Raw genomic sequence first — 27,943 nt, 5'->3', positions numbered from 1 at the left:
TATCACCTAAAGATTGAAGATTTCTATTATTACCCCCCGTACCATGCCCCACTCGATCGGCGATCGGCGATCGATCATCACTCATCGTTGATCCGACGATCACTTGCGCTAATTGCCAGAGTACGCAGCAGTACACGCACGAATCTGTGGAAAGAATGGGCTGAAGATCGTAGCGCCAGAGATCTGTTTTGTTGTGTTGTGTTGTGTTGTGTTGGGCAATTGACCCACTAATAGAGCCTGTCAATAAGAGTATCGTGTCGTATCGTATGGCAGCGAAGAAGGGAGTCCGTGGTCACTGAATGATCTTGTGCCTGGCCATTGAACCGCTTTCGGGAACCCCTCGGCAGGTTTTTTGCTTTTCCCTGGGAGGTAAACATTTACACATATTTCCTGTTGCTCTTGCACACAAAACAACAATTAATTGCCCGCAAATCCTGTATTATTCAACAGTTTTCATTTCATTTCAAATTTTTATTGATTCCAACATGTTGCGCATGCCCTGCTCCTCCCGCTCCCCTCCCGTTTTGTAGCGATCGTCAGGCATCAGTGATTCGCAGCTCTGATCGGAAATTGGTTTTATGTGCCCAATGTTCTTCCCAGTTCCACAGCTACAAAAATGCCCTCAGGTCGCCCTCGACTCGGGCACTTCCTGTGCCCTCCAAAGTCTGGGCTGTCACCCTCGACCATAACCATTTCATAGCTTCACTGGTCACCCTATGGATAGATATCCATCCCATCCCCACGTGTGTGTTTGCGCTGATGATTGCTTAGCGTGAAATTGTGAGAATAGAGTTTTGAGGCGACGCGTCATCGACATCAATTAATGTTTTATTATGCATTTGGTGTTTGTTCAGCGCAAAGGAGCAAAGGATATTCAATATCCCGATGATATGCAATAGCTGTGCGAAGGTTTTTATGCAAATGAGCGGGAAGAGTGCAGCGTGAGGGTGGAAAGTGAGGATATACCGCGTGTCATATGGGAAATGTAAACAGAAAAGAGAGTGTTCAAGTCAAGGCAAGTTCGATGGTTCTGTGGATGTAATTCCTTTCGTAAATATCTTGCAATATTGTTACCCAATTGCATGTTGTGTCCAACCCTCCCAAAACCAATTTCAAATAAATTTCCCATACAAATCCAATTAATTCCATTTACAAAAAGCTCACATAAAATACTATAACAAATCGCTGGCCATAGAAAATGGCGCTCTAGACGGGAACACGAAATGCCAATAGCAATTGGCAATTGGCAACAATAGCAATATCAATATAATTCAGTTTCGAGTGACTTGTCATTAGAATAAATAAACTTATATACAATACGGGCACACGGGTACGTGTACGAGTACGAGAATAAACCGAAATGGAATGGGTAGGAAAAATATCTACATTTAAAGTCAGCCAATAAAGAAAATAGACAGACAATCAATAGATAGTCAAACATCAGTCAGTCAGAGAGAGAGAGAGAAAGATAGACGGAGAGATACAATATTATAGTTGAGGGAGAAAAAGATACAAAGTAAAAACTGTCGCAAATTGCGGTCATTCGTCATGCGCACATAAGCAGAACGACAGCGGGGGCCGGCAGCAGCAGCAGCGGCAGCAGCAAATGGCGTCGCGGCAATCGATGCTGGTGGATGGAGTGGAGGGGAGATTGGGTACTTAACGGGGGTGCAGAGTGGCAGATAGATAGAGTGAGAGAGAGAGGCAGATGTCACTCAGCTTTAGCAGCAACGAAAAAACAAAAGCAAGCAGGCAGTTTTTTGTTTTTGCTATTATCTCCCAACTCTACACACGCATAAATATGAACATATTCCCATGTGCTTGTGTGCAGGCAGAGGCGTTGTTGGGGATAATGAAGAGAAGGGGCTAGCATTGGAGTTTAATAGATTAAAATAAATTCTTAGCTATCTCATGGCTACATTTCTACTACCCGGAATTTGAATTAATTATCTTGCAATTACTCTTTTCTTCCCCTCTTTAACTACACCCCTGTCCAACATACTCTCACAGCTTTTGCTGCCGTATTTCTCACTGTCTCTCCGTCTCTCTCTCGCTGTGAAACTATGAAATGTGTTTTGATTTGCTGCGCTTGCCGCAAAGCTTTTGCTAATGCCTTTGCTTGTTGTTGCTGCTGGCGGCTGCTGGTTGGACGCTTCCAGCGGGTGTCGGGTGCTGTCTGGGGTGGGCATTTACGTTGGCAAGGGTGGGGAGGGGACTGGGGGGCTGTCTCAACATGGCGACGTTTGCTTTTGCTGCTTAATGGTGCTTAACAGCCGTTGAGCGGAGCGTGGAGCGTGGAGCGTAGAGCGGATAGCGGCGACTGCGCATGTTCCATAGCTTAACGGGAAGTATGTGTATATAGAGAGCGTGTATCTGTGTGTGTGTGTGTGCTTTATATAGGAAGAAATTTGCGTTGAAACAGAAACGCGAGAATCAAGAATGGAATGGATATTGTCGCCATTTTTATTGTTCGGGAAATTCCAAGTCGAATCAGGAATAGAGAAATTTATTAATTGCACTTCCTGGCTAATTGTGCATAAAAAATGATGGAGAAAGATTAAATTTGGTGGAAATTGTACCCATTCCAAAGTTTCTTTCAATTTCTCTCTTTTATAAGGCTTCCCCAACCCATTCATTCCCATATCAATTTCATTCAACAATTTGTCGACCATTAACTCCCCTCGCACTACTCCCCTCTGACCAAAAGACAAAACTCCAACTCCAGCGGGGAGTATCTTTTCCCACCTTTCCCCAAAAAGCCATTGTTGGGGTCTGTCTTTGACTGAGGAATGGGTATTGGTACGAGGTATTGGGTACGGGGGCCACCGTTGTTATGATACCTATTAACGCTATTATTATGAAAATTTTCAGCATCATTGATTTTTGTTACCGATTTTCTAATTTAACCAAATTATTGTTTATTCCCTCGTCGTCTTTCCATTGATTTATCTTTCGATTTTTGTCTTTCGTTCGTTTTTTGTTTGTCTATTTTTGGGAGTTATGTTTCTTTTCTGGACACCCCTCTGGAGCGGGGGAATCGGGTTTTCTGTTAACTGGTTGCGTAAATATCTCTTGGCCTCAATGAAATGCCTTCACTCCACTCCACAGCTCCCCTCCCATCCCAATAGATACCGAGATATGGAGGCTCTTTTTCCTCAATGAAATGCCGAAAATTAGCATAATCTCTAACTCCGATGGCTGTGCCTTTCTCGCATTGGGTTTACACTGTCCAACATGGGTTCTGGGTCCCTCGGCAGGTGTGATGTTTCCCTGGAAAGTAAGAGTTTCAATGCCTGTGCTTCGATGTTGTGCAGTGTGGGGCAGGCAGCGGCACTCGCAGAGGGAAAATAAAAGCGAAACCTGTTCGCATTTTAAACGAAAATCTTGTTGGACATGATGTTGCCCCCTAAAGAGGTGTGCATAAGGTGGGGGCATAAGGGAGATACGCGGCAGAGGGACGCGGAGGGGAGGGTTATTTGTTTGTTGGTGTCAAAGCTGTCACATATTTTATGAAGCTGCAGCGGCAAAAGCAGCAACATGCGGCGGCATGCAGGCGGTTCAAGGGGTCACCGAGCATACAGCTCTCCGAACTCCGAAAACTCTGTGTGTGCCCCACACGCATTCATCTCGGTGGTGCAGCGGCTGCTGCTGCTGCTGCCGCTGCTGCCCCTTCTGTTGCACATGCATTTTAATTTCCCAGTTGTGGGTAATTGCCTGGCCCGTCCCCTTGGGCCATCATGCCGCATTTGTCCCAAGCCATGGCTATGATTTCTGGCCCAGGCGCAGGCACAGTTTCTGCCCGAGTCCGCGTCTGAGTCGTGATTGCAATTGGCAGTTGCCTCCAGAGAGGAGAGGGGAAGGGACAGGGGCAAGCCAGACATATGTTAGCCTTATAATTTATGCCCCTGGTTTTCTGCTGTGAGTTTTTCTGTTTTCTGTTTTTATTAATTGTACAAAACCGATGGTCAAAATATGTCTGCCCTCGAGGTACATATTTCAGTCTTACTTTTATTTGATTTTACAAGAGTTATTCACTCAATCGTTGATTCTATCTGCACTATAAAATAGTATTTGTGTCTCCCTTCCTCTCCCTCACTGTTAGTGCCTCTGCTGAGAATTCATTTGTAATTATTTTGAATTGAGAATTGCCCAAGGTTGCCGCCTGATAATTTATATGTCACTGTTAAAATTAAATGCACTTAACACGCGAATTAAACAAACAGTTAAGCCAACAAATAATTGAGTAGCCAATTCTCTAAGCTTTTGTTTAATTAAACTCATTTGGGTGCATCGTTAAAATAAATCACATTCTGGGGGGAGCGAGGGAGAAGGAGATTCATTCCATAATAAATGAAATTAATCAAGCGAGAATATACACACAGAAAACAAAAAGGAAAGTAAGTTCTGAAAGCGATTCCAAGAGCGCAATTCCATGACACTCCACCTCTTGTCTTGACCAGATCAATGTCCCTCATTCCCATGGAATTTCTGTCATATTTTTCCACCCATTTTCCAATCACTAAACGCTTTTATCTCTCCTCTAATTAAATGCTGGAAAATAAATGCTTAATTGGACAGTCAGCCAATGGACTTTTGAATGAGCAAAAAAACCGGCAGAGAAAAAACTTGAAAAATGTTAAACAGTAGCACAAAACGTCGCTCTGTCTGTCTGTCTGTTTGGTGGTGATGGCTGGTGGCATTTTAAACTTGCCACACAATCTGCATACGGCAGACATACAGCAGCCATGCGGCATATGAAGGAGAGTCCATTTGTGGCTGAGATATTTGAATGCTAGTCAACGCCAAATAGATATATGCCAAAAGATTTTGACAGGCCAACTATCAATTTATATCGTTAATGTGGCAGACTCTCGTTTCAGCTGTAGCCTGCCTCATTTCTGCGGCAACATTCGGCCTGAACTGCGGCTCAAAGTGAAGCTAATTGAAATGTCGATAAGGCAAACGTTTTGACAGTTCGACAGCTGCCCAAAACACACAAAAACACAACAAAAAACTAAACTTCCAGCTGTGGAAAATGTCATTTCGAAGAAGTTACTGCCCTGGCCCACATTGCGTATACGTAACCGTTGACTCATTGTCTCTCTTTCTGTCGCCCTGTCGCACCGTCGCACCGTCGTACTGCCTGTTTGAGGCGGCATTCTAAGCACACGAATATGCCGCAATTTGACCCAGTTTCTGCACCAACAATAAGAACAGCAACCATGAGCCACACATGAGTCATGGGGCACACAGCTCCACAGCTCCACAGCTCCAGCTATGGATGTCCCCACTGTGGCAGCAGCAGCGGCAGGCAGCTGCGACGACTCCTTTGAAGCTTGTGCGAAATTTATGCGCACAATATGCGAAATTTATTGTAATGACAATCGCTTAGTGCATAATTCTCCAGACACTGTAGTGCCCGCATCCCCTCCCCTGTCCACCCCGCTCTGTGAGCAGGAAGCGGGCAATCATTTCGGCTTGTTTTGCCATTTGTTTGGGGTTTTATTTTGGATGCAGCTGCTGATGCTGATGCTGCTCCAATTGACGCCCACCTGCGCAACAAACGAAGGGGAGCTGAGAAGCTGCCTTTGACGTCAGACGTCCGAGTGGGTTGGCGCGAGAGAGGCAGACTAATCGGCTTGAGTGGGGCCCCATAAATCCCACAGGGATGCACATGACGAAAAAGGTTATTAAAGTTACACAAAACTGTTGGCTACAAAGAAGTTTTTGGAGCAAAAGATAGGCCATAGACAGAGCTTCAAATCCTAAGTTCAAAAGTGTAGTTTTTCCACCCAAATGGGAACTCTTGCCTTAGCCTGATGCCAAAGCGAAAGTCGCATTCATTTATAGGGAAAAATATCACACAACAATGTCCGGCACAGCCCTGGAATCCTTTTGCAACGCAGGTCACAGCCTCTGCAGCTGCAGAGTGAACCTCCCAGCTTCCAGTTGCAGTTGCAGTTGCTCTGTGCTTTCATTTTCATTGAACAATGTGCATCATTAACGCAAAATGCTCCCTCGACTGTTGCCTTTTCGTTAACAAAAGCGCAAATATTTTTTAAGCTTACATTTTGGTTTTCAGTGCTCAGTTTTTCGCAAGTATTTTGTTTTTCGCGTTTGTTATTTTTACAGCAAATATTCAGCGAAAATAAAATAACAACAAAAAGCGTCTTAATGAAGTGCGATTCAGATTCACTTGAGGCCCACAGGGGTCGGGGTACTGAGGGAAGGGGAGAGGGAACACACACTTACGTGTATTTTTGTGGTCATGCCAAATGAGGAAGTTTCAAGCGTTTCGGCAAGTGTCTGTCTGCCCCCTTCGACCCCTCCTCCCTTTGTACAGCCACTCATCTGGGACTCACGTGCGACACACTCGATGGTTGAAGTTTGTTTTTCTGATTTTTTGTGGGCTGGTCTCTCCCTCTGCCCATTTATGGCATTGGCTTTTCGGCTTTTCAGCCGCTGCTGCTGCTACTCTTTTTGGGACTCTTGCATTGATTAACGCATTTCTTTGGCCTGCTGCCGCTGCCGCTGCTGCTGCTGCTGTCCCCCATTGTCCCGCCTCAACAATTGTGGCCCCAGTGTTCCCCTGTCCGTCTTCCAGCTGGTGCTGCGGCGGGGCTGCCGTTTGCTGTTTTGGCAAGTGATTTATGCCGCCGTTGGGGGACTGTAACGTGACACATTGAGGAGACACATTTGTAGCTAATAAGTTTAGTGGCATAATGAATGGCATTTGAAAAGGTCCATTGAAACGCTGCAGAATCGGGAATGGGAGCAGCAGGGGAATACGAATTGCAACACATTTTCAAAATGAATCATTCCACGCTCAAATGTGGGTTGCAAGAATTAAAAGTGAACTCATTTTTGGGGTTGAGAGTTTAGGGAATTGATTGGGGCAATTCAATGGAGCAAAAGTCTATAAATATCTGAGATTTTCGAAGACAGAATGTGGAGATGAAATATAAATGTTCTTACCTTTTAATCCGCATTGATTCTCTGCTAAATAGCCTTAGTTTTTGGAACGACTTCCATCTGTTTTGGCTGAACTTCAATCAGGCAACTCCTCCTACTCTGCTCCATCTGGTTTTCTTTCTTCCCGTGGCACCCTTTAGGCCCTGAAAAGAGTCCGAAAAAAACACATTTTGTCAGTGAAACACGAAGCAAGTTAATTTTAAAGACTCGCACGCGTCTCCTCGGGCAGCAGCAGCACACGCCAATGCCAGAAAGCGACAGGGCACACACACCTTCAGAAAGGTGTTAAAATGTTGGGCTCAAAAGGGCACAGACACAGCCAAAGGACAGACATGACACGAGAGTGGAGTGGGGGAAGAGACACGGAGCAGGCACACGGGGCAGAAAGGTGGTTAATAACCCGAACGCTAATGAAAAAGGCACTGACAACAAAAAAGAGGGAGATGGATTGGGTGCACAAGGCGGCAGCAGATGAACTCCAATCGAGGGTTGAGGGTCTGCCACGCAGGCATTGTAATCATTATCAGGGTGGAGGAGGGTTGAGGGTCGGCTCTTGCGATGATATGGGCGCGAGGGCGTTCGACTAAATTTATGATGATGATCTAAATTTTGATCAGAGTTGATGAATGTTCTGCCAGAGAGAGGGAGAGAGGAACTTGGCAGTGGAATTTGCAGCTGCCCCTATTAAAATAAAAAGATGACCGGGCAACATTTGATTTTTTTAATGGACTTTTAAGAAAAAGAAGCCAAAGAGGGAGACAAGAGAGAGGCACAGGAAGGTAGATAAACGTTTCATGCTTTTCTTTTAACACCTTTTTTTTCTGTTGGTCGAGAGATGTTTTTGTTGTTGTTGTTGTTGTTGTTGTTTTGTTTTGTGGCTAATGTTTGCCCTTCCACTTAGCGCCTCTTTTACGATTAGAAATCATTACGACTGCGCAGAGTGCAGAAGACCTCATTTAATTATGTAAACGACACGAGCACAGCAGATAAGAGAGAAGTGCAAGAGAGGGACTGGGAGAGAGGTGTCCATTTATGTCAAATTGACACCTTCCCGAGGGGCCTCATTCTCCTAAATTCCTCACAGATCTCGCACAGACAGATCTTTCCACTCTTTGTAGATCTTTACCTCCTCCTTTAATACACTTTAAATATGTATAAGCTTCGAATCTTTGGTACCTAATTGATGAGCTCCGCTTTCGGGCCGAAGGTGTTACAAGGAGGTGGAGGGGTTGCAGCAGCTACACTGATATTTCTAGCTGCTTGGTTTGTGTACAGCAAGATGCATCCCCGCTGTGCCAACAAATTGGGGCGACTGGCGACAAGCAAATAAACCAAATCAGACTCCAAGCGCGGCATGAACCACAGCAGACTGCCTCCCTCTAGCCTCTCTATCTCTCCTTTGAGCAGAGCTGCTCGCGTGTAAATGATTCTCGCTGTGGCATGTCCCATGTAAAGGTTGCAGCACGAGTGTGTGCAACAGGTAGCTGCATGGCCTGTCAATACCTACACGCCTGCCTGCCTGCCTGCCTGCCTGCCTGGCTGCCTGTCTGCCTGCTTGGGTGCTTGTCTGCTGCATGTGGCAATGTTGCAGAGGCTGTGACTGTGGCTGGAGGAGAGGGTATATTTGGTGGCAGGGCATTCCTCATTCGATTCGAAAAGACACACTGAATAATGCAATAATGCAGTCGCCATGTAATCGCTCTCCACCGCCCAAAAGACACACACAAAAGACATGCCAAAAATCGGTTCCAAGTTCCAAGAAATTGACTGCAAAAGGAAACTCTGTGAGGCACTGACCATTTCCCAAACAGCAAAGAAAAACCACAACGAAACGATGCAAAACGCATGTCGAGCATGGGCCTGCACTTGTCGTTGCCAGCCGCAGCCGCCACGCCACGCCACGCCACTCCCCGCCACCCCACTCCGAGACTCCGACTCCATCTGCAATGCAAAGAGTGGGCCCCAAGGGGCACCCCAACTACTGTTCCAAATTTGATTTGCTAGGCTGATATATTTTTTGGCGACAAAACGTAGAAGGCAAAAGCGTTGCACAGCCAGTGGAAAACGCGGAAAACATATTTGGCATAGTTTTTCCTACTCTCTCTCTCTCTTCAGCTCTCTCTCCATCTCCATCTCCATTTCCATTCGTCTGGCTGCCTCAGTCGCCAATCGTTGGCCAAGATTTATGTTCGCTTGGTCCAATAAAATAATTGCCAGCGATTTTTTATGCAAATTGTTTCTTTGGGCTGCTGCCTGCCTGCCCGCGTGCTTGCCACATGAGTCATGGACAGACGTACAACTCGCATGTGGTACAGCTAAACTGAACAACGAGTAAAACTAAACGATTTTTACGATCTTCTGCGCATAGACTCTGTCTTGGTTGCTGTTTGTTTGTTGTTTATGGCCCAGCGTTTAGCTTTTATGGCGAAAAGGGGTTTCTAATTTGCAGAGAAGTGCCCCTTGAAGAGGGTCAAATGTGGCATTTGACATTGATTCTCGAATCTAATCGAATCGAATGACTCTGGCAACGAACTTGTTCTTGCCACAAAGTTGCCGCCTGTCTGCTGCCGTTTCCTGTCTTAATGGCAGAAAACTTTCACTATTTCTAAGCACATTAAAAGTCGTTTCATGAAACAAATTTCAGGAAATATTTGCGATTGTAGTTTGCCCTCGGGGCACTTACCCTCTCGCGCAATGAATTCATCGATTATTTAACGATTATTCGATTGTCTGTGCTCGGCGGTGGCTCCTCTCTTTCTTTTCTTTCTCTTTTTGGCCAAAGCAATTACCTTTTTTGCCGCCTTATCCGCTGGGTACATCAGGCCTCCATTGTTAGATGCTCCCCCCACCCGAACCCATGGAATTCCAAAAGCAAAGATCTGTTGACTGATATTTGGCACGTGCCGTTAATGAAGTTGCCGTTCAATCGAATTGAATCGAAACGAATCGTTTTGTCTGTGGCAATTACCAGGCAATTTGCCACGGGGGGAAACTACACTAAAAGATGCCTCGAAATCTTCACGCAAAGGTATACATTTCCCCTCCTCTGTTCGATTAGAATTCCTCCATTTGTGGTTCCATGTGGGCGCAGAGTTCTCGTGGAACTCTGATTTTTACAACCCAATTCCCTGGCGAACCATTTAGGCACTTAATTTATTATCTTCCCGCAGTTCAAATGCTTTTGTTATTGATATTATATTTGGACCCATTTCTTAGCAATTTTATTGCTCAAACACAGACAGACAGACTAAGCACGGATCACAGATCACCGATCTCTAGCGACATTTATGATCAAGTTTATGCGCCGCAGCAACTGGCTGTCAGAGCCGCAAAATGAAGCCAATTTTATGGCTCAATATTGGTGGAGATCGAAGCGCCCAAAGAGCAGAGCCAACAGCAGCAGCAGCTCCAAAGAAAATGTTCAAAATTAATAATAGTAAAAATATCAAATAAACAGTTGGCAATTTGACATATATTTTTATTTGGGCTCTTTGATTTTTGGCATATTGATGGCTGTTAATCGATAGAAAGACAGGGAAAAGAGAGAGACCCCAAAAGAAATGTCAAATGTGTGCCCGAAAAACACAGAGGGGAGAGGCAAAGAGAGTGTGCTGGGAGCAGAGTGGCTTAAAGAGTGGAGTGGAGCTCCCCTCTTTAAAATGCAAAGCGCCTGTCGAGGCAACACAATAAAAGTACCAACAACAACATCAAACATCACAGCGGAATATAATGGAACATCAAATTTATTAATTTTTATGGCTATTTTTCTTTCTTTTTCTCTTTGAATTTAGTTCCGAGTATGTGCGTGTGTGTGTTGTTTTTGTTTGGGAGTATTTCGAATTATGTTTCCATTTCTCAGAGCGGCGCAAAGCAAGTGCCAAATTTGGTCTTTGCGAGGTTCTTGACCAACCGAAGCACGTGTGACAGGCAGTGAGCTCTCTCTCTCTTTCTCTCTCTAAACACCTCTCTCTTTTGTTGTACACTCAAAGAAAATAGGTTATACTTTACACAGAATTTTTAATTGAATTGAATGCAATTCTTCTATTCTTTCTATTTATCTCTGATAAAAAGCAAACATAAATCTACTAGCATTACATTTAATGGCAATCTGTACACATACATATCTCCCGCACTGTTCCATCGAGCGTGTATATCTTCTGCGTCTGTGTGTGTGTTTTTGTGCGTTTTGTGTCTTGGTTGATATTTTGCATATTTTTTTCGATTTGAAATGAAGTCACGTTGCACTCGTAAACGCTGATATTTATGTTTGTCATTATTTTTTATGCTCTCCCTCTGCTCTCGGGCTGTTTCTTGTTATTTTGTTGTTTTCTTATAAATAAATATGGTTTCTGTTGTTGGATTATTATTGTTGTTGCTGTTGTTTGGGGGCCTTAATACACGTGTAGGTGCCACAACAATGTCTTTGTCCCTCTTTTGCCCTCCTCTGTCTCTCCGTCTGTCTGTCGGTCTGTCCGTGGCGTTAAACAATAGTTAACAACTTTATTTGTGTGCTTATATGCACTTAACGCTTTTGGCCATTAAAAGGCAACAGGCAACAAGCAACAGGCAGCAGTGCCTCACGTTTTGTTGCCGCCATTCACCTGAGAAATGCCAAAGCGGCATGCCACATGCAGCAGAAGCAGCACCACCTAATGAAGCTGCAGTTGCAGTTGCATCTGCAGCAGGAGCTGTGTGTCAGTCCACATAAAAGTCAGAAATACCTATGAAAAATCACCAAAACGAATTGCTAAATAGCCGCAAAAATGCACTCGAAAATTCACGGGCCATGGCCAATTGCAGGGGCCACAAAGGAAGGTGGAAGGCTATGGGAAAATGGGAAAATGGGAAAAATTATACAGGAAAACGTAGCGGCTTGTTTGCTTTGCGCTGACGATAGGGAAAGCTGGGAAAATGGGAAGAGACATGGAAGAAGGTTGGGATATGATCGGAGGGAACCTCTAGAATTGTGGAAGGTTTTTAGAGTGCTCTTCCCTTGAAAATTTAATGAATATTCATTGCGAAAGGGTTGAAAGAGGTTAATATCATTGTGCCTATTCTTTCTGTTGAAGTCATACACATAAATGTCTAAGGAGAGATTGAAAGAATCACTAAAATGGGTTGAGGATTGAGGGAAATCAGTAAAAAGGGGAAATTTAATGCTCTCACTACCTTAACTGCAGAGCATAATCGTTTTCCAAACGCCTTGCCTGCCCTGCATATGAAATCCCCTTGCAAGCACAACAGTTGCACTTTTTATGAGCCCCATCCAGACCCCATCCATCAACACCCACCAAACGACACCAACGAAATGGGTCAAATCAATAAACAATAACATAAAACAAAGCAACAAAAAATCAAATAAATTAAAAGACAAATAAACAGGGACAGAGGCAACATTCTCCTCCTCCCACTGATATTCCCCCACAAATTTATGCAAATTATTATATGGTACGTAATGTAATGTCCATTTATCGGAGGTTCTGTTCTGCCGTTTATTGGCAACGGCAGTTTAATGCTCAAAAAAGAATCATAAATAAATAAATAAAAATACTTTGGCGTGCCACAAGCAAAAAGAATAACTAAAAATCATAAAGAATAAAAAAGAAATTGAAATTGTGAGTACCCGAACATAATTTCACCTCAGCGAGGGAAAGGGCAGAGCGCAGAGAACTCTATGGCGAAATGTCCAAAAGAACGACAAAAGCAACAGCAACAACAACAGGTTCATAATTGAAATTCATGTTTGTGGCCCGTCTCAGTGGCCCTGTCAATGTGTCAACAAGAGAGACGAAGAGACGGAGAGACACACGGAGAAGAGACCCAGAGAAAGAGAGGCCCAAAAGACAGGTTACCGTTGCCTAGAGAGCTGCTTGGCTGCTTGGCTGCTTGGGCCGCCTCCAAAGTCCAAATCGAACTACGGGGCTAATGCCCAAGTGGGGAGCCACCACTTAAAGATTCCGCAAGGCTCCAAACGAGCACTGGAAGCGACGACATGCCACGCATTCTTATGAGGTCATTTGCGTGGGGAGCCCACTAAATGCGCCCTGGACTCGCTTGCAGCGAGACCCACAGAAAGAACATTTGCCAACGGGCAGCCAGGGAAAACCAATTCGTGGAAAATCACAGTCCACAATCCAATGAGACAATCACTCCTCCACAGTCCACACTCCACACTGAGGGACAGTGGGCAAAACAGAGACATTACTCATACGAGCAGCAGTGAAACAAATATACACGAAAATCTATTAAAATTATCACACGCCATATGTTTGACCTCCCGCTTTTGAGCAAACATTATTCACCAAAAAAGAGTTGGGGCCACCGCCACAGAAAGCCCAAAAAAAAAAACCAGTCGGAAGTGGCACACGAAGCTCGACATGGAGATACCCAGGAATCTATGATTCTTTGTGCAGTCAAAAGTGCATTGCTCTGGGTTGAATAATGTGCGACAAAGTCAAGTGTTCAAGGAGCCAAATAGGACTCTAACTTTGCACATTTTGCACCGATTTCCTTCAGTTCTTGCATTTTGATAGATAAAACTCCGCTTTAAATTTCTCCATTTACACTTTTCCTCTTGCCTAGTGTACTCTCTGCATTACAGGGCACTCAAAAAGGTATTCCCGCACAGTCAATAAAATGCTGCGGCGCACAGCGCAGCTCAAACAAAATATTGCAGCGAAAATAATTTGCCATGCTCGTAAATTTTCAGCTCATAAAAAACAGCAGAGAAAACGAGGCAACATTTCTGTACGGTTCGGTGCGGTTCGGGGTTGTTGCTGAATATATTCGTAGATGAATTTGTGGCACGGGGGGCATCGGCATCATGAGTCAGTGTCGAGCATTTGAGTCAGATTTTCGGTGGGTTTTTTGCTGGCTATTTCTTGGCTGCCTTTCGATCGACACTGTTGATGATATATTGTCCCTTTTGGGCTGCTGCCACGCCACCACATCGCTTAATTTGCATGTGAAAAGCGTTCCATTGCGGTTCTCCGGGGAGCATACAAAAAAACTCACAACTAATTTGCCAAATGATTATTATGTTTGCCTAAACAACGTTAAGTGTTGCCATAAATTAGTGGCAGGGAGAGACAAGATCTTCGTCTGTTCTACGTTGAACAAAAGAGAAATAGAGACAATGGAAAGGCAGTTTTAATCGACAAGATCTATAAATAGATTTTATGGAGACGAAGAACCCACGGATAAATCAGCTTACAAATTGGCAAACAAATGCCCAGAAACTGAAGAGTTTTGTCAGCCACTAAACAGCGACAATTTGTTTGCCACAAAACGAAAAACTTGGGCAACGAACTTGCAACGGCAGCGGCTGAGGCGACAGACTGCTGTGTCGCTGCTCTCTGCTGGCCATAAAAATAAAACTTCAAATCCAAATCGAAATCCAAATCAAAATCAGAATAAAAATAAAACTTCAACGAATAAAAATAAAGAAAGAAAAGCAACAGAGAGAGAGAGAGAGAGAGAGGGAAAAGAAATGCACAAACTCGTAAAGATAAAGTAGAAGCAACAGCAACAGCAGCAGGAGGTAGAGTGGGGGGCAGCATGCCCCAGAGAGTGTGTGGCAAAGGCAGGCTGGGCGATAAAAGTTTAATCAAAATTTATGGCTAGGGAAGAGAGGAGGCTGCAGAGCCATTCCTCTGATTACCAGATGGGCCATATACCACACGATTTACTAACACTTTATGTTCTGCTTTCTGCTCTCGCTCTTCTCTGCAGTCCCCGGAACTGGACTATGGGCACGAGCTGATGGGACGTCTCCACAAGATAGAGCCCGCCGACGTGGAGCTGGAGGTTCTGGCTGCCGCCACCAGCAACAACAGCCACAACAGCAATGGCAGCCAGACCCCCAGCCTGGCAGCAGCGTCCCACCAGCAGCAGACCCAGCAGCAACAGCAGCATCAGTTCCACCATCATCACCTGCATCATCATCATTCGCACCAGCACCAGCACCAGCATCACCATCAGCACCACCATCACGCGGCGCACCACTTGCACCACCAGCAGCAGTCGCACAGCCTGCAGAGCGGCGAGAGTGGTGGCACGGACGCGTGGCAGCTGTCAGCGGTGGGTTATGGCTCGACGGATCCCCAGCAGCAGCAGCAGCAGCAGCAGCATGCCGCCGGCTCCCCCAACTCCAACTCAAGCTCCGCCTATGCCTGCACGCCCCTCTTCGATGGTGCGCCCTACGAGGTGGCTCTGGGCTATGTGGGGGGTTCGGGTGCAGCCTCAGCCTCGGGCGGCGGCAGCAGCAGCACGGGCGGGGACAAGGAGTATTTGTATGGTAAGTCCCAAAAATTACACGCATGGAGAAATCTCGCAAGTCAATAGCGAAAAATGTGAAATCGGAAACCAAAAAAGAGAGACAACTTCCAGCCTCAACGAAGCCTCAAATGAGCTGCGATTTGTGGTAGATTTTGTATCTGAAAGATACACAACACTTACCACTCAGCTATAGCGCATTCGTAGGCCTCTAAACAGTCCAGCCAGTTCCAGCCCAGCAAGCTCTATAAATAGTCAAACAAATCAGCAGCTGGTTAGAAAATTTCATGCATATGCGCGAGATTTCTCATAGATTCCCGAACCATGCGATTGATTTGCATAATGTGTTAGCAGTGGAACGATTATAAAGCGATTTCCTCCACTCTTTCCCCTAAACAGAAACCAAAAACAAAGAGACGGCAACGCTCTTTGCGAATCCATTGGACGATGCGTATCCGCGGCCAGTGCTCTGGGACGATATTACTACCTCAATACAAAATATCGATCCAGAGAACGCGCTCATGCTGAGTGCCACAACGAACGGTGGCAGTGGCAGCAGCAACAACAACAACACAACAAGCGGCAGCAACAGCAATGGGGACAATGCAACATCGGTGCAACAGCAGCAACAGCAGCTGCCACAGGTCAAAATGGAAGCGCTGGATGAGAGTTTGCTAGAGACTTTCTCAACGCCGCTGCTCAGTCCGATGGAGATCAAGACAGAGAAGCAGCAGCGACAACAGCAGCAGCAGCAGCAACAGGCACAACAGCAGCAGCAACAGGCTCAACAGCAGCAGCAGCAATACCAGCAGCAGCAACATCAGCAACACTATCAGCAACATTATCAGCAACAGCAGCAACAGCAGCAGCACTTGTACCAGCATCATCCCAGTCTGTCGTCGGTGCTGCCACCCGCTGTCGAGTCGGTGGTGGAGTTGCAACTGCAACAGCAGCTAGCGCAGCAGCAACAGCAGCAGCAACACAGTGGCAGCAACAGCCCCAAGCAGCAGCTGCAGGCAACGGCGACCCCCGGCGACAATAACAACAGCAGCAGCACCTCCTCCTATCAGCAGCAATACGCATCTCAATTGAATGCCACCGCATCAGGCGGCGGCTATCTGAACGGTAGCAACAGCAGCAGCAACACGACAGCCATCAGCAGCAGCAGCAGCAGCTACGGCTACAGCTGGCACAACAGTCAGGTAAGAGTCGAGTCTTTGCCCCCTTGGTGTGGCACCAGCATCAATGTCTCTCCACTCCGTTTCGTTGCAGACATTTCACACCAAATACCAAATACACCCGCCATCCGCAGCAGCAGCAGCAGCGAGTGCTGCATCCGCCCACACTGCCACGCCCACAGCTCAACATGGCGTTGCTCAATTGCAACAACTGTGCCCCCCGGCGGCACCCAGCACACCCTCTGCCACATCCTCGTCTGCCTCCTCGTCATCGGCCTCGTCTTCGACGCGCCACATGTTCGTCCCACCGCTGACGCCGCCCAGCTCAGATCCGGGCAGCCCCTCAGCGGCAGCCGCAGCCGCCCAGCGACGCACCACCCCGCCACCGCCCTACCAGCAAGGTCACGGACTGCTGGTGGGTCTCCCACAGCCACCGCAGCTGCAGCTACTGGGCGTTGGAGGGGGTTCTGCCACGACGCTCACCACCCTCACAGCCTCCGCCTCTGTATCCGCGCAACAGCAGCTGACCCAGCAGCAGCAGCCCTCGCCCGTGGCACCTGCAGCACCTCCGCCGCGTTCTGGTGGCTCCTCTGGCCGAAGGGGCAGGCATGCGCACCATCAGCCCGGGACGGCGGCGCACATTGCCAGCCTCATGAGCGTGCGGACAGTGCGCTACAATCGACGCAACAATCCGGAGCTGGAGAAGCGTCGCATCCATCACTGTGATTTCGTGGGTGAGTACCAGTAGATGCCACTGCGCCACTGAGCCACTTCCTCCTCCTAGGCGACTCGTTTGTAGATCTTTTTAGGCATTCGCTGCATGTCGCTTCTCTCGTTTATCATTTCGCGCGCTTTGCGACACTTTTCGTAACAGAGAATCAGTCCCCCCTTTCCCCTGCACCTTCCGCTCCTCCAAGTGGAAGCTCTAGCTCTAGCTCTTCCCTCCACGTGCGTTCCCATTGCGCATGCTTGACGCGTATTTCCAATCGTCATTTATTTATTCCTCTCCATTTATCTATACATTTATTTATTATCTTGCTGCCATCGTCCGCATCTTTCTGTCGCTCACTGTGTGACAGTTTCCCCTCCGCTGCCGTTGTGGCGCTTTTTCTATTGCCTTCTTTGTAATTCTAATTAGCCAATTGCCATATTTATGTAAGACGACGTTTCCTACTCCTCCACCTCCGCCGTGAGCTGTGGCTTTTGTTACAGTTGCAACCAAGCGTTGCAAAGAGCGTTTTCAATGTCACAGATAGATCGAAAGATCGATTGAGTCACTGCTGCATGGAAGCATGGCATATAAATATATAGAAATCAATGAGGAAAACGATCATAGAGCAGGAAATCGATTCAAAATCATTCAACAATCATTCTTTGGTAGAACCTCTCTATGAAGATCCTCCTGTTGAAGCTTATATCAACCCACAAACTGAACTCTAACAGAAACACTCAACACAATCAAACGGGAAGTAAATTCACATACAAAATTCGGAAGATTCTTCCAACAATCCAGCAAAGATCTCATTAAAATCAGCACGAGAATGAGCTCTCTAGCTGTAACTTCAAAGAGGAAAGAAACCTTCAGTAATATAATCTTCAATTAGAAGCCCTTCCCCAGCAACCTCTCGTATTTCCTTCCGCCTTGGATAATCTTCCCAAAACAGAAGATCTTTTTAAATATTCCCCCATCCCAATCCATCAAAAGAACTCCCAACGTAAAGATGCGAGATATCACATCATCTCCCCCGCTATACAGCGACTGCCTACAACTACAATTCCATGCTGTACACGGCGCGTATCAGCACCATCCATTAGCCATCGATGGATGGCTTAAAAGCCCAAAGCTAGAGGCAATGATTGTCTGGCCAAAAGATTTAGCCACAAAATAGCGACTCCAAAGCGTAGTCCCCCCAGACGAAGTTTCTGCGTCTGTCTGGGCTCGATGGATGGATGGATGGATGGTTGGGGGCTGGGACTGGGACTGAGACTGTTGGCTCTACGTGCGTTGCCACTAATAAATAATTGACAATTGTCTGACACGTTTGCCATGGCCATTTTTAGACAACTTACAGCAACTACAGTACAGCACAGAATGCGCGTAAGACCACAAATATTAAGACTTGGAATGGGACGGGACTCGCGATTGAATGACTGACTGGCTGGCTGGCTGACTGAATGACTGACTGACTGACTGCCTGGCAAACAAAAATGCTGTCCAAATGAAGTTATTATGCCATAAACGCACGCATCAGTCGATGGGTGAACGGTTTGGCTCTCTGCTGCTGCCACTGCTGCTGCATGCAACAACTGTGGACTGTGGCAACAAGTGAGTTATGTCTGGCAAGGAGATCGAAGGCGCAGTCGGAGTCGAAGTCGAAGTGGCAGTCCTCCGTATCGGTTCGGTTCGGTACGGTTCGTATCTATGCGACCAATCACGCGTTCAACTGTCGACGATTGTCGATTGTCGATGCTGGTTGCATGTTGCCCGTGTGTCGCTGCCTGTTGCTGCTGCTGCTGCTGTCTCGCGGTGCAACATTCTTGACTGGCTGCTGATTCGGATTCGGGTGCATTGTTTTGCGCGGCACGTACATGCTGCAGCTTTCAATTAGAGCGTACGTGTGCGAGGGGGCATGGCATGGCATGGCACTGGGCATCCTTGTAAGTGCCTCATAAATGTCACTGCCTCTCCACCGAATGGATGGTGACTTTCTCTTAAGTGAAGTTCCTCCTAATTAAAGGCCAACGCCCAGTAACCCACTTCTCCTCAATCCAGTTGTGGCTGCTCCTCTTCCTCCCTTCTATATTTTTTCCTATTTCTTAATCCATTTTCTTTCGTTCGTTTCTTTCAGGTTGCTCCAAGGTGTACACCAAAAGCTCGCATTTGAAGGCCCATCAGAGGATACACACGGGTAAGTCAAGTCTCTTCCACCTTCCACCCACTCGGGTCACTCGGATTTCTGTCTGTCTGTGGGGCATGTGGGCTGCAGCTGCACCGATGGCAGTGGCAGTGGGCAGCCTTTTGATTAATTCGCAATCTCATATTTGTACGAGTGGTTTTCCAGCCAAATAATTTGGGCCCAAAGAGCAGCAGAGCCCCTTCAAGCGGAGGTTTTTTTTGCTTTTTCTGTTGCTGTTTCTGATTTGTCTGCTGTTCACATTTTCAATTTTCAACCACAGAGCAAAAATCGTGATTTCTATGGTTTGTTTTTTGTTGTTGTTTTGTTTGCCTTTGTTTTTTCTTGTGGTCAGTGGCTGTTGCAACATCCAGCAGCAGCAGCAGCAGCAGCAGCAGCAGCGGCAATCGCCAACGCCATCAGCTGGCCGCACGTTTGGCCTGCATTTCGGTTTGGCTCCTTCTTCTTGCTCAGATTACACTTGACGTTCCCCGCCATTTGGATCGGATCTGTGGCTGCAACTGCCACCGATGCACTCCCCACCTGTTGCCTGCTGTCTGATGCTTGATGATCACCTGAATCGCCTTCTGCCTTCTTCGCGTTTTATGGGCCACACGTTTTACAACAGGAAAAAACACAGAACAAGGCAGCCCCCCATCTGCCTCCCCGCACTCTCCCTTAGGAAATTTTATTAATCGCACATGACCAGCTGATTTATGCCACAACTTAAAACCGTCTGCCCCTTAAAAACATTTTTATTATTACGAGCATTACGAGTATGGATATTCTGCGCTGATTTTCACTTAAGCGATAAACGTTAACGCCCCATCAAAAAGCTGGTGGGGAATTCGGAATGGAATGGCTGAAAGTATTTACTGCTGGGGAAAAGGTCAAAGAGAAGCCAAAAACCTCGACTTCTACAGATCACAGCTGAAATATCTCTCTCTCTCTCTTTCGCTGCCTTTGGGTGGCCAATCTTAACTCTCTCTCTAATTTGGGGCAACTCTCAAACACTTTTATAGCCCAGCCTTTGGCCAACACGATCCTTGAAGCCCACTGGGCACTGCCCCCCTGCAAGTGTCTCCATCTCCCTCCCTTGTGCAGCAGTTTTTCAAGTGTTTTTGGCTACCGTCTGATGGCTGTCCGTTTGTTTGGCTTTTGAGTTAGTTAACGTCGAACTCTCCACTCCAAGAGACCCCACCCAAGCGCCCCTTTGCTCCACACACACATTCCTCATGCAATTTGCGGCACATCTTGAGGCGCCACAGACGCCAGTCGAGTGTGTTGTTGTCTTTGCTGATTAGCGACGCAACGCTGAAGGAGGAGATGGACATTTTGCTTCAATATTTGCCAGACTCATCGAGAGGAGAGCTGTCTGTCTGTCTGTCCCCTTGGTATGTGCTTGTTGGCCAAGCTTGTGGCTTGTTTGCTGTTTCTAATGCGTTTCTAATGGAAAGCCAAGACACACGAAAGGGAAAATCAACTTCAAGATGAGCTACACAGATCAGATCTAAGCCTCCAGTCTCCGGTCTCCATCCTCTCCATGGGCTCTCCATTCGTGGCTCGTAAATTTCTTCGTTTTATTTGGGCTTTTGGTTTTTATCTGCCTGCGTCGATTAGAAAATCATTTGGTAACTAATCTTTATGCTACAAGCGAACGCATAAATTTCACGTATCTACAGTCGACGGTCTGCCCGATCCACGATCCCCTGTCTGTCTGTCTCTCGTTCCTCCTCCTTCGTCTGTGGCTTATTTTGTACTGATTTGTTTGCTAATATGTTCGCGCTGCCATAAATTAGTTTGATTTTTATGCCCAGCGACCGATGCGAGGACCGGAGGAGGTCTAGGCACTGGACCTGGACACCCATGGACCTCATCGGACCCACCGGACTCGAATCAACGATTAGCCTGAGGCAACAGTCGCGAGCTCCAGCCTCAGTGCCAGTCCCTGCTTCAGCTTTATTCCCTCCTCCTTCTGCTTCAGCCTCCCCATTCAGCGCCTTTTTTGGTTTAGCTCTAAATTTGTTTGTATTGCCGGATCGGCCTTATCGGTGGTGGCCCCACAAGTAAAATTATGAAGTAATTCTCTGCTCTCAGCTCCGCTCTACTCTCTGCTCCGATATGTGCTTATCGCATTGCGTTCATCGCACATTACAAAACAACATTTACATAACTTTTGTCTGTTTTCTGTTTGTTTTTGCCAAAGTATATTCCCACGGACAGACTTTTGTTTTTGTTATTGTTTAACGGTTAGGGGAGGTCTTTCCCCCTCCCTCGTTAGAGCTTCCATGAGTCACTGAGTATTTAAACCCCCTACAAAGCACACAGCACACAGCACACGTGTCGTGTCTGGAGTTGGGTCTACGATTCGATGAACACTTGAGTTCATTAAAATGAGATCTGAATAAACCAATAAGTCACGCCGGCAAAGACACCTTCCCTCCCCTCTGCAGCCAGCAAAAATAAGTGTCAGACGAGTGGCCACTCGACACTCGAGATCCAAACTCATGGAATACTCCAAAGAAACCAATAATAAGGTACACATTTCTTATGCTCCGATAGATCAGAGATGGTCTGTCAATTGTTGGGGTTTGATTTCGGGGAAAGTTGATTGGGAGGGAGTTTTTCTGTAGCTCTTTGATTGAATCAAATCTGTTGCTGAATCAAATTCAATTATTTACATTCGTTGCGCTCCATAATCTCTGGAAAAAGACACCAAAAATGTGTCCAAATACATCAGAAATCCACAAGCGTGGAAAATATTTTATTCAGATATTTTTTAATCAGAATTCTGATGTTTCTTGAGGCCTTGAGGCTAGCCAAGAGTAGCTTAAAGTCCACAAACCTCTCTCGATACTGTTCCACAAACATGTCTCATCTTTTCTCCTCTCTTTTCTTTACAGGTGAAAAGCCCTACACCTGCCAGTGGCCCGAGTGCGAGTGGCGCTTTGCCCGCTCCGATGAGCTGACGCGACACTACCGCAAGCACACGGGCGCCAAGCCCTTCAAGTGCATCGTTTGTGAGCGAAGTTTTGCGCGTAGCGACCATTTGGCGCTGCACATGAAGCGGCATTTGCCCAAGAACAAATGAGAGCGAAAGAAGGTCCCTCCCACGGAAGGGGAGCGACCTGCAGAACAACCACATGAGCAACAGGAGCAACAACAAAATCAACTATACCACAATCCAAAGGACTTTAGTTTAGTTATGACAAATGAATTCGTTTAGTTGAAAGGTTAACTATAGTACTAAAGGGTACGACTACTAAATAAACACACACTAAACGAACTCTAGGAATCGCTGGCAAGAACTCAAACTAACTCAAATCTAAAACTAGTTTAAGTACTAGTGAAATTACCATCGTTTATGCTTCAACAAACATTCAAAAACCTACAAATCTACTCTTAAGCACCCGCCCCCTGCCCCGCACTTGTATATATTTCTTGATGTAGGTTCTCCCCGCATAAGAACTAACTAGATTCCCCGTCATCATAGGCTTAGTTCGTAGACAAAACAAAAACATAGTTCATAGTCTGCTATCTTAAATGCTACATTTGCTGTATGTATCTCCCATATAAATATCCATCTGTATCTGTAACTGTAACTGTATTCCGTGTACGACTAGTTTTTAGCCATAGATCTATCTATATGTATTTCAACGTAAATATACATACATATATGTATATCTGTATATGTTTAGTTTAAGTGTGTGTGCGTCGCTGTATACTGTTTCAAACCACCAAAAAGTGCTGGCACAAAACAAAAATCCAATAAACATTTTTGAAAACCAAAAGAAAAACGCTCTACGATGATTTTCTCTTACTCACAAAATTACGGAGAGTTCCATGATATTAATTTTGATATTTACATGTTCATAGCTCGTGAAAATGTACTGCAAATGTTCGAATTCATATTCAATAACAATAACTTACGAAACATGTTATTCTTCCATCTTCCACTTCATGAATTTCCATCCGAAAACTGTCTGAAATCTCCACATTAATGCTTCCCTTTAACATTCCCGAAACTGAAGTTCTAATCCCAAAGGAGGTGCCTTCACTTTACTCTCTTTTCTCTACTCTTTTACACCACTCTGCCCCCCTCCTGAAGCTAAGAAATAAACCACCAAGTAGACAATTATTTCATTTAGATCACGGGAATCTAAAGCCGATAAGTGTAACCACACCGAACCGCAACACAGACCCGGCAACCAGGTGGAATGTTTGTCTCTCTCTGTGGAACTTGAAACTGAATTGCGTTTCGTTGTCATTGCCCCGCGATCATTATCAAGATATTTTGTACACGAATCAAACATGTCAAGCAAATGCGGTTGCCCCCCCAGCCCCACGCTGCTGCTTCAAAATTGTTAACAACAATAAAAAAGAGACAAAAAATAACAATAATAATTTCGATTGTTCGCATTGCATTTCAAATTTTGAGCGTGTCATTGTGTTTTGATTGGAGGCGATAAAAAATGCGTCTGCGCCACGAAAAGGTTAATCATTTTATGTTTTACGAGAATGTGGGGAGCCATTAAAGCTATTTGTGGAGAATAACTTCGGAAAATAATGAAGAACCACCGGGGAAAGTTGTTGAATTTGTCACAAATTTATAACACATTTTTAGCAATTAATTTGAGGAACGAGATTGGGCTTCTAATGGATGAGGAATGCTATGGAATTTTCCTAGCAATTTTACATATTTTCAGCTGTACTCAGAGCAGTCTGATTTTGATTTTTGAATCTTTTACCGAGTTCAAGGCTTTTCGGCCAACTTTCTTTCTTACCCATCAACGCCTTAAGTCTACCTCTTGCCCTGATCCACTCTGATATGTCTGTCCTCTGGGCGTACCCACGCATGTGGGCGTTGAGACATTGGCATGCCCCCATTCATCCACATCCAGATACATATATCCACATCCACATATCCCCACATCTCCATCCATTCATTCAATCTTTGTGCCATTCCATCGCTCACTTTGGGCGACCCGCGTTCATTGTATCTACAGTATCCAGTATCCAGTACCCGAGTATCTTCAATTGTGGTGCGTTGTTGGCTGGTGGAGCGGCGTTGTGCGGTGCGCTGATTAATCATATTACGACTGACAGCTCAACTTTGCGGCCACAACGGGGCAACCCGCTTATTAAATTGGCTTAAGATTGCTAGATAAACTTAATATAAGCGCAAACACACACACGCACACAAAGAGCAGCGCGACTCGTACGTGTCGGTATGTCTGAGGACCCCACAAATTGATATTATGCATACGCGGTACCAGTGCGAGTGCGAGGCACGAGTACATGCCACAAAGCTTTTTGTCTACAGCACCCACTTGAATGATGAACAATCGAGAAGGAGGCAGAAGGTAGTGCGGCAAGGGTAGAGACTTTTTATAAAATTGATTCGATTTCAGTCGCAGATCGCAGATATGTGATAAACCTCATGATTTCAATTAATTTGTGCGCTTTTGTTGGGGGAGCCACACATATCAGAGAAGGGTTGGGTGGATGGGGGAACTGCACTCATTATGCCAGGCGACGGCTAATGTGTACCCCGCACCCCGTAATGATATGCACCACACAGGGAGAATATGTTTTAATTTGAACGCTAATTAAGTGAACGAAACGACTGGCATTCGAAATCTGATTGATTACGAAGGAATGGCAGAATAGCAGAATGCCAAATGAATTGAATTGAAATGAATGCAATGAATGAGATGTTTTTGGGTTATTCAATAATTAATAGAAAGGCAACACCTACTACACGGGTACCTTATCCGCCTTTGGGAGCGTTGGGGAGTCCATTTAAAATAATTATTTTTCTGCTTTAAGCAAGTATATTTGAGAGTTAACAGAAGACATTTAATTTGGATATTTTTCCAATCATATTTTCCTCCTAATTTGGAATTTCTACAGTTGGAACTTTAGACACGTCAACAATGGCTAAGCATTTGCCCCACAACGATCTCCCCAAATGGGAAACCACATCAATACCGCCTCGATAGTAGTCCTGCCCGAGCTGCCAGATCTCCCTGTCAAAAGTCCATCCCTAAACTCCAGCACGTGGTGACTGTACACAGCCCATTAAAATGCCATAAAATATCCCGTTTTGGTCGGCTGCGGCAGCAAGCTATGATTTTCTTCTTCCTCTACCACTAACATCAATTTGGCTGCACCCTGCCGCCTCCACCGCTGCCACCACCCCAACGGCAAACATCTTGCACGCTTGCAACACCTTTTACTTTCGTTCAGACAAGAGTCCAGCTGCCAGGCTGCCAGCCAGCCTGCCTGCAACACACCTACAACAACCACAACTCAAAAACCCGAACGAACCCACACACCGCGGCCGCGGCCAGCGACTACTCAGGCGACTCCTTAGCAGGCTCATCCATTTTAAGCCAGGCCAAAACTCAAAAGCCAAAAACCAACAAAAAACCAAAAACCTAAAAGCCACCATTAGTGGAAGGAAGCCTGGAGGAGACGAACAAATGCAGACGACCATCACTCGTGCTCGTGTCGCGCAGTGTTCCACCAGTCGCCGCAGTCGTCGTGTCTCTTGACTGAATGAACGAGTGACTGACTGACAGACCGACATTGGCTTGGATTAGGGGCAAGACGGAGCCACAGTACAGCATTTGGCCACCACCGAAATCGAAAACGGAAAACCAAGAGAAACAGGAACCGCAGTCGTACCGTACCGCCCTCCGCCCCCCTTGCTAACCAGATGCTAACTGGCCCGAAGAGTCTGGTCTATGGTCTATGGGTCTATGGTGTCTCTTGGTCTTTTTTTGGCCAGACGTGCGCCTGCTTTGCATACAACAGTATGAGACACAAGACAAGACACACAACACACATACAACATACACAGAGGAGAGACAAGACAAGCCTGGCTAAAAACGGCGACAACTATAATTAAGCTTAATTGCTGTTTAATGCGAGTCTGAGCAGCACCGCGTGTCGCTGTTGTTGCAGTTGCACAAACAGACAGCCCAAACAGCCAGCCAGCCATGCACCCACCCACGCATGCATCCCCAGTCCCAGCAGTCCACAGTCCACGCAGTCCATGCAGTTGGGGGAACCATTTCACGTATAATTAAATTAAATTTATAATGTGAAATATCAGTGCAATAAACAAACTTAAACCAGGTGTCTGCAGCAGAGAGGGAGGTGGGTAGGGGTCTAGCTCTGGTTAATTGAAAAACTTAAATCGCACTTATCTCTCACTCGATTATGGTTTTTCGTGTGTCGGAGATATTAATTAGCAATTAAAAATGCAACACACAATGGAGCACACAGCCCGGGAGCGCTGCTTGGGTCTCTGTCTCTCTCTCTCTCTCTCTCTCTCTCTCTCTCTCTCTATTATCTGCTGGGAAATAATTCATATTTATAAATAGACAAACATTATTCAAAGTGTCTGATCTGAAGTCCAAATGGTATGGGGGGTTTGGGGGACTCTGTCCGTGGCTCGAGAACCGTAAATTAAATCAAAATCAAAATGAAAACGATATGGTCCTATGCCTAGAATTTATAACGAAAATGAGAGCCAGAGAAAAACAGACAAACGAAAACGGCAACAAGCGATAAAGGAAATACAACTGCCTACATTGGGCGACTATTTAATGCTCTAAAAGGGAGAATAAGGTATATGGAAACAGCGAGAGCAAAGTTTGAGATCCCGTTAATTATTTCCAAGGCTTCACGCAAAGTAGCCAGGTCGGTCCCGCGCCAGTGCCGCACAATGGGAGCCTACCACACAAAAGCGTCACAAAAATAGATTTCGTCAATGTCAAACGACAAGGGTTGTAAATGACAAAAAACTTCCATGGTGAGTTCTCTGGGACGCGCAGGGCGCACTCTTGTTGCTGAGAGAGCAATGAAAGAAGGAATTTCGAGAGTGCAGCGAAGCTTGCAGAGAAGAAGCATGAGAGAGAGAGAGATGGCGAACTTTCATTTGAGGCTGCCAAAAATGCAAGAATAGGAGCAGATCAGCTTAGGTAGCGGAATCATCCGCGTATGGGTGTTGTTGTTTTTGCGGCTGGGAGAGCGCAGGAAGAATTAATTGTGGAGAACGAGAGAGAGCAATGGAACGGAGGATTGCTCGTACATTAAATAAAGATTTAAAGATGAGACAATTGCGATTCCACGTCGTTGCTCGAGGGGAATTATTTGGCAGCAAGAAAAAATTGCACTTTAAATTTCTTCCTTAGACCTAATCACCCACTGGTTATACCCTACCTAAAAAAAGTGTAGCCAAAGCCATTTGGCCAGTGAGCCAGCCGCCCACAAAAAACAGCATCGTTGACGGTTCGCTGTTGTTTTCAGGCACAACAAAAGCCACACACAGCAGTAGCAGCAACAACAATAACAACAGACGGCAGCAACCGGCACTTGGAGAAGTGGAGAGAAGTTGGAGGTTGGAAACCCTGGCCGCTGTCCGGCGTGTGACTCAATGCCGGGCTGCCACAGCCAGAGACTCCGAGCCACAGCTGCAGTTGATCGACCGAGTGATCGGCTGCTGGCAAATATCGATCCATGGGCAAAGCGGTGGCTGTTGCATTTGGCAATGAACTTTTCGAAATCGAAATTGAGGTACATATACCCTAGAATGAGATAGAGAGAGAGTGGGAA

The 27,943-nt window shown here is 46.0% G+C and overlaps 1 protein-coding gene and 1 long non-coding RNA gene across 9 annotated transcripts in view; one reads left to right on the top strand and one right to left on the bottom strand.

Annotated features, from left to right (window-relative positions):
• LOC117894186 (dendritic arbor reduction protein 1) overlaps nucleotides 1–23,100 on the top strand; it is a 28,895-nt gene extending 5,795 nt beyond the window's left edge. Inside the window, exons 2-6 of the mRNA XM_034801099.1 lie at nucleotides 14,704–15,268; nucleotides 15,646–16,448; nucleotides 16,519–17,158; nucleotides 19,274–19,333; nucleotides 22,222–23,100. Of these exons, the coding sequence (XP_034656990.1) occupies nucleotides 14,704–15,268; nucleotides 15,646–16,448; nucleotides 16,519–17,158; nucleotides 19,274–19,333; nucleotides 22,222–22,409 (2,256 nt within the window). The 3' untranslated portion in view covers nucleotides 22,410–23,100. The remainder of the gene's footprint in view (nucleotides 1–14,703; nucleotides 15,269–15,645; nucleotides 16,449–16,518; nucleotides 17,159–19,273; nucleotides 19,334–22,221) is intronic.
• Nucleotides 1–27,943, bottom strand: part of LOC117894203 — a 106,546-nt gene that overhangs the window by 11,229 nt on the left and 67,374 nt on the right. For 5 of the 8 annotated variants that reach the window (XR_004648852.1, XR_004648851.1, XR_004648854.1 and 2 more), the window contains 2 exons: nucleotides 15,430–15,491; nucleotides 6,976–7,115 (listed from right to left, as the gene is read on the bottom strand). This is a non-coding gene — a long non-coding RNA (uncharacterized LOC117894203). The remainder of the gene's footprint in view (nucleotides 1–6,975; nucleotides 7,116–15,429; nucleotides 15,492–27,943) is intronic. The other 3 variants (XR_004648857.1, XR_004648856.1, XR_004648858.1) reach the window with 1 other exon arrangement.

Source organism: Drosophila subobscura, chromosome J (genome assembly GCF_008121235.1).
Source record: "Drosophila subobscura isolate 14011-0131.10 chromosome J, UCBerk_Dsub_1.0, whole genome shotgun sequence".
Taxonomy (NCBI): Eukaryota; Metazoa; Arthropoda; class Insecta; order Diptera; family Drosophilidae; genus Drosophila; species Drosophila subobscura.
Note: the sequence above shows the minus strand (reverse complement) of the source record. Positions and strands in the feature narration are given on the sequence as shown.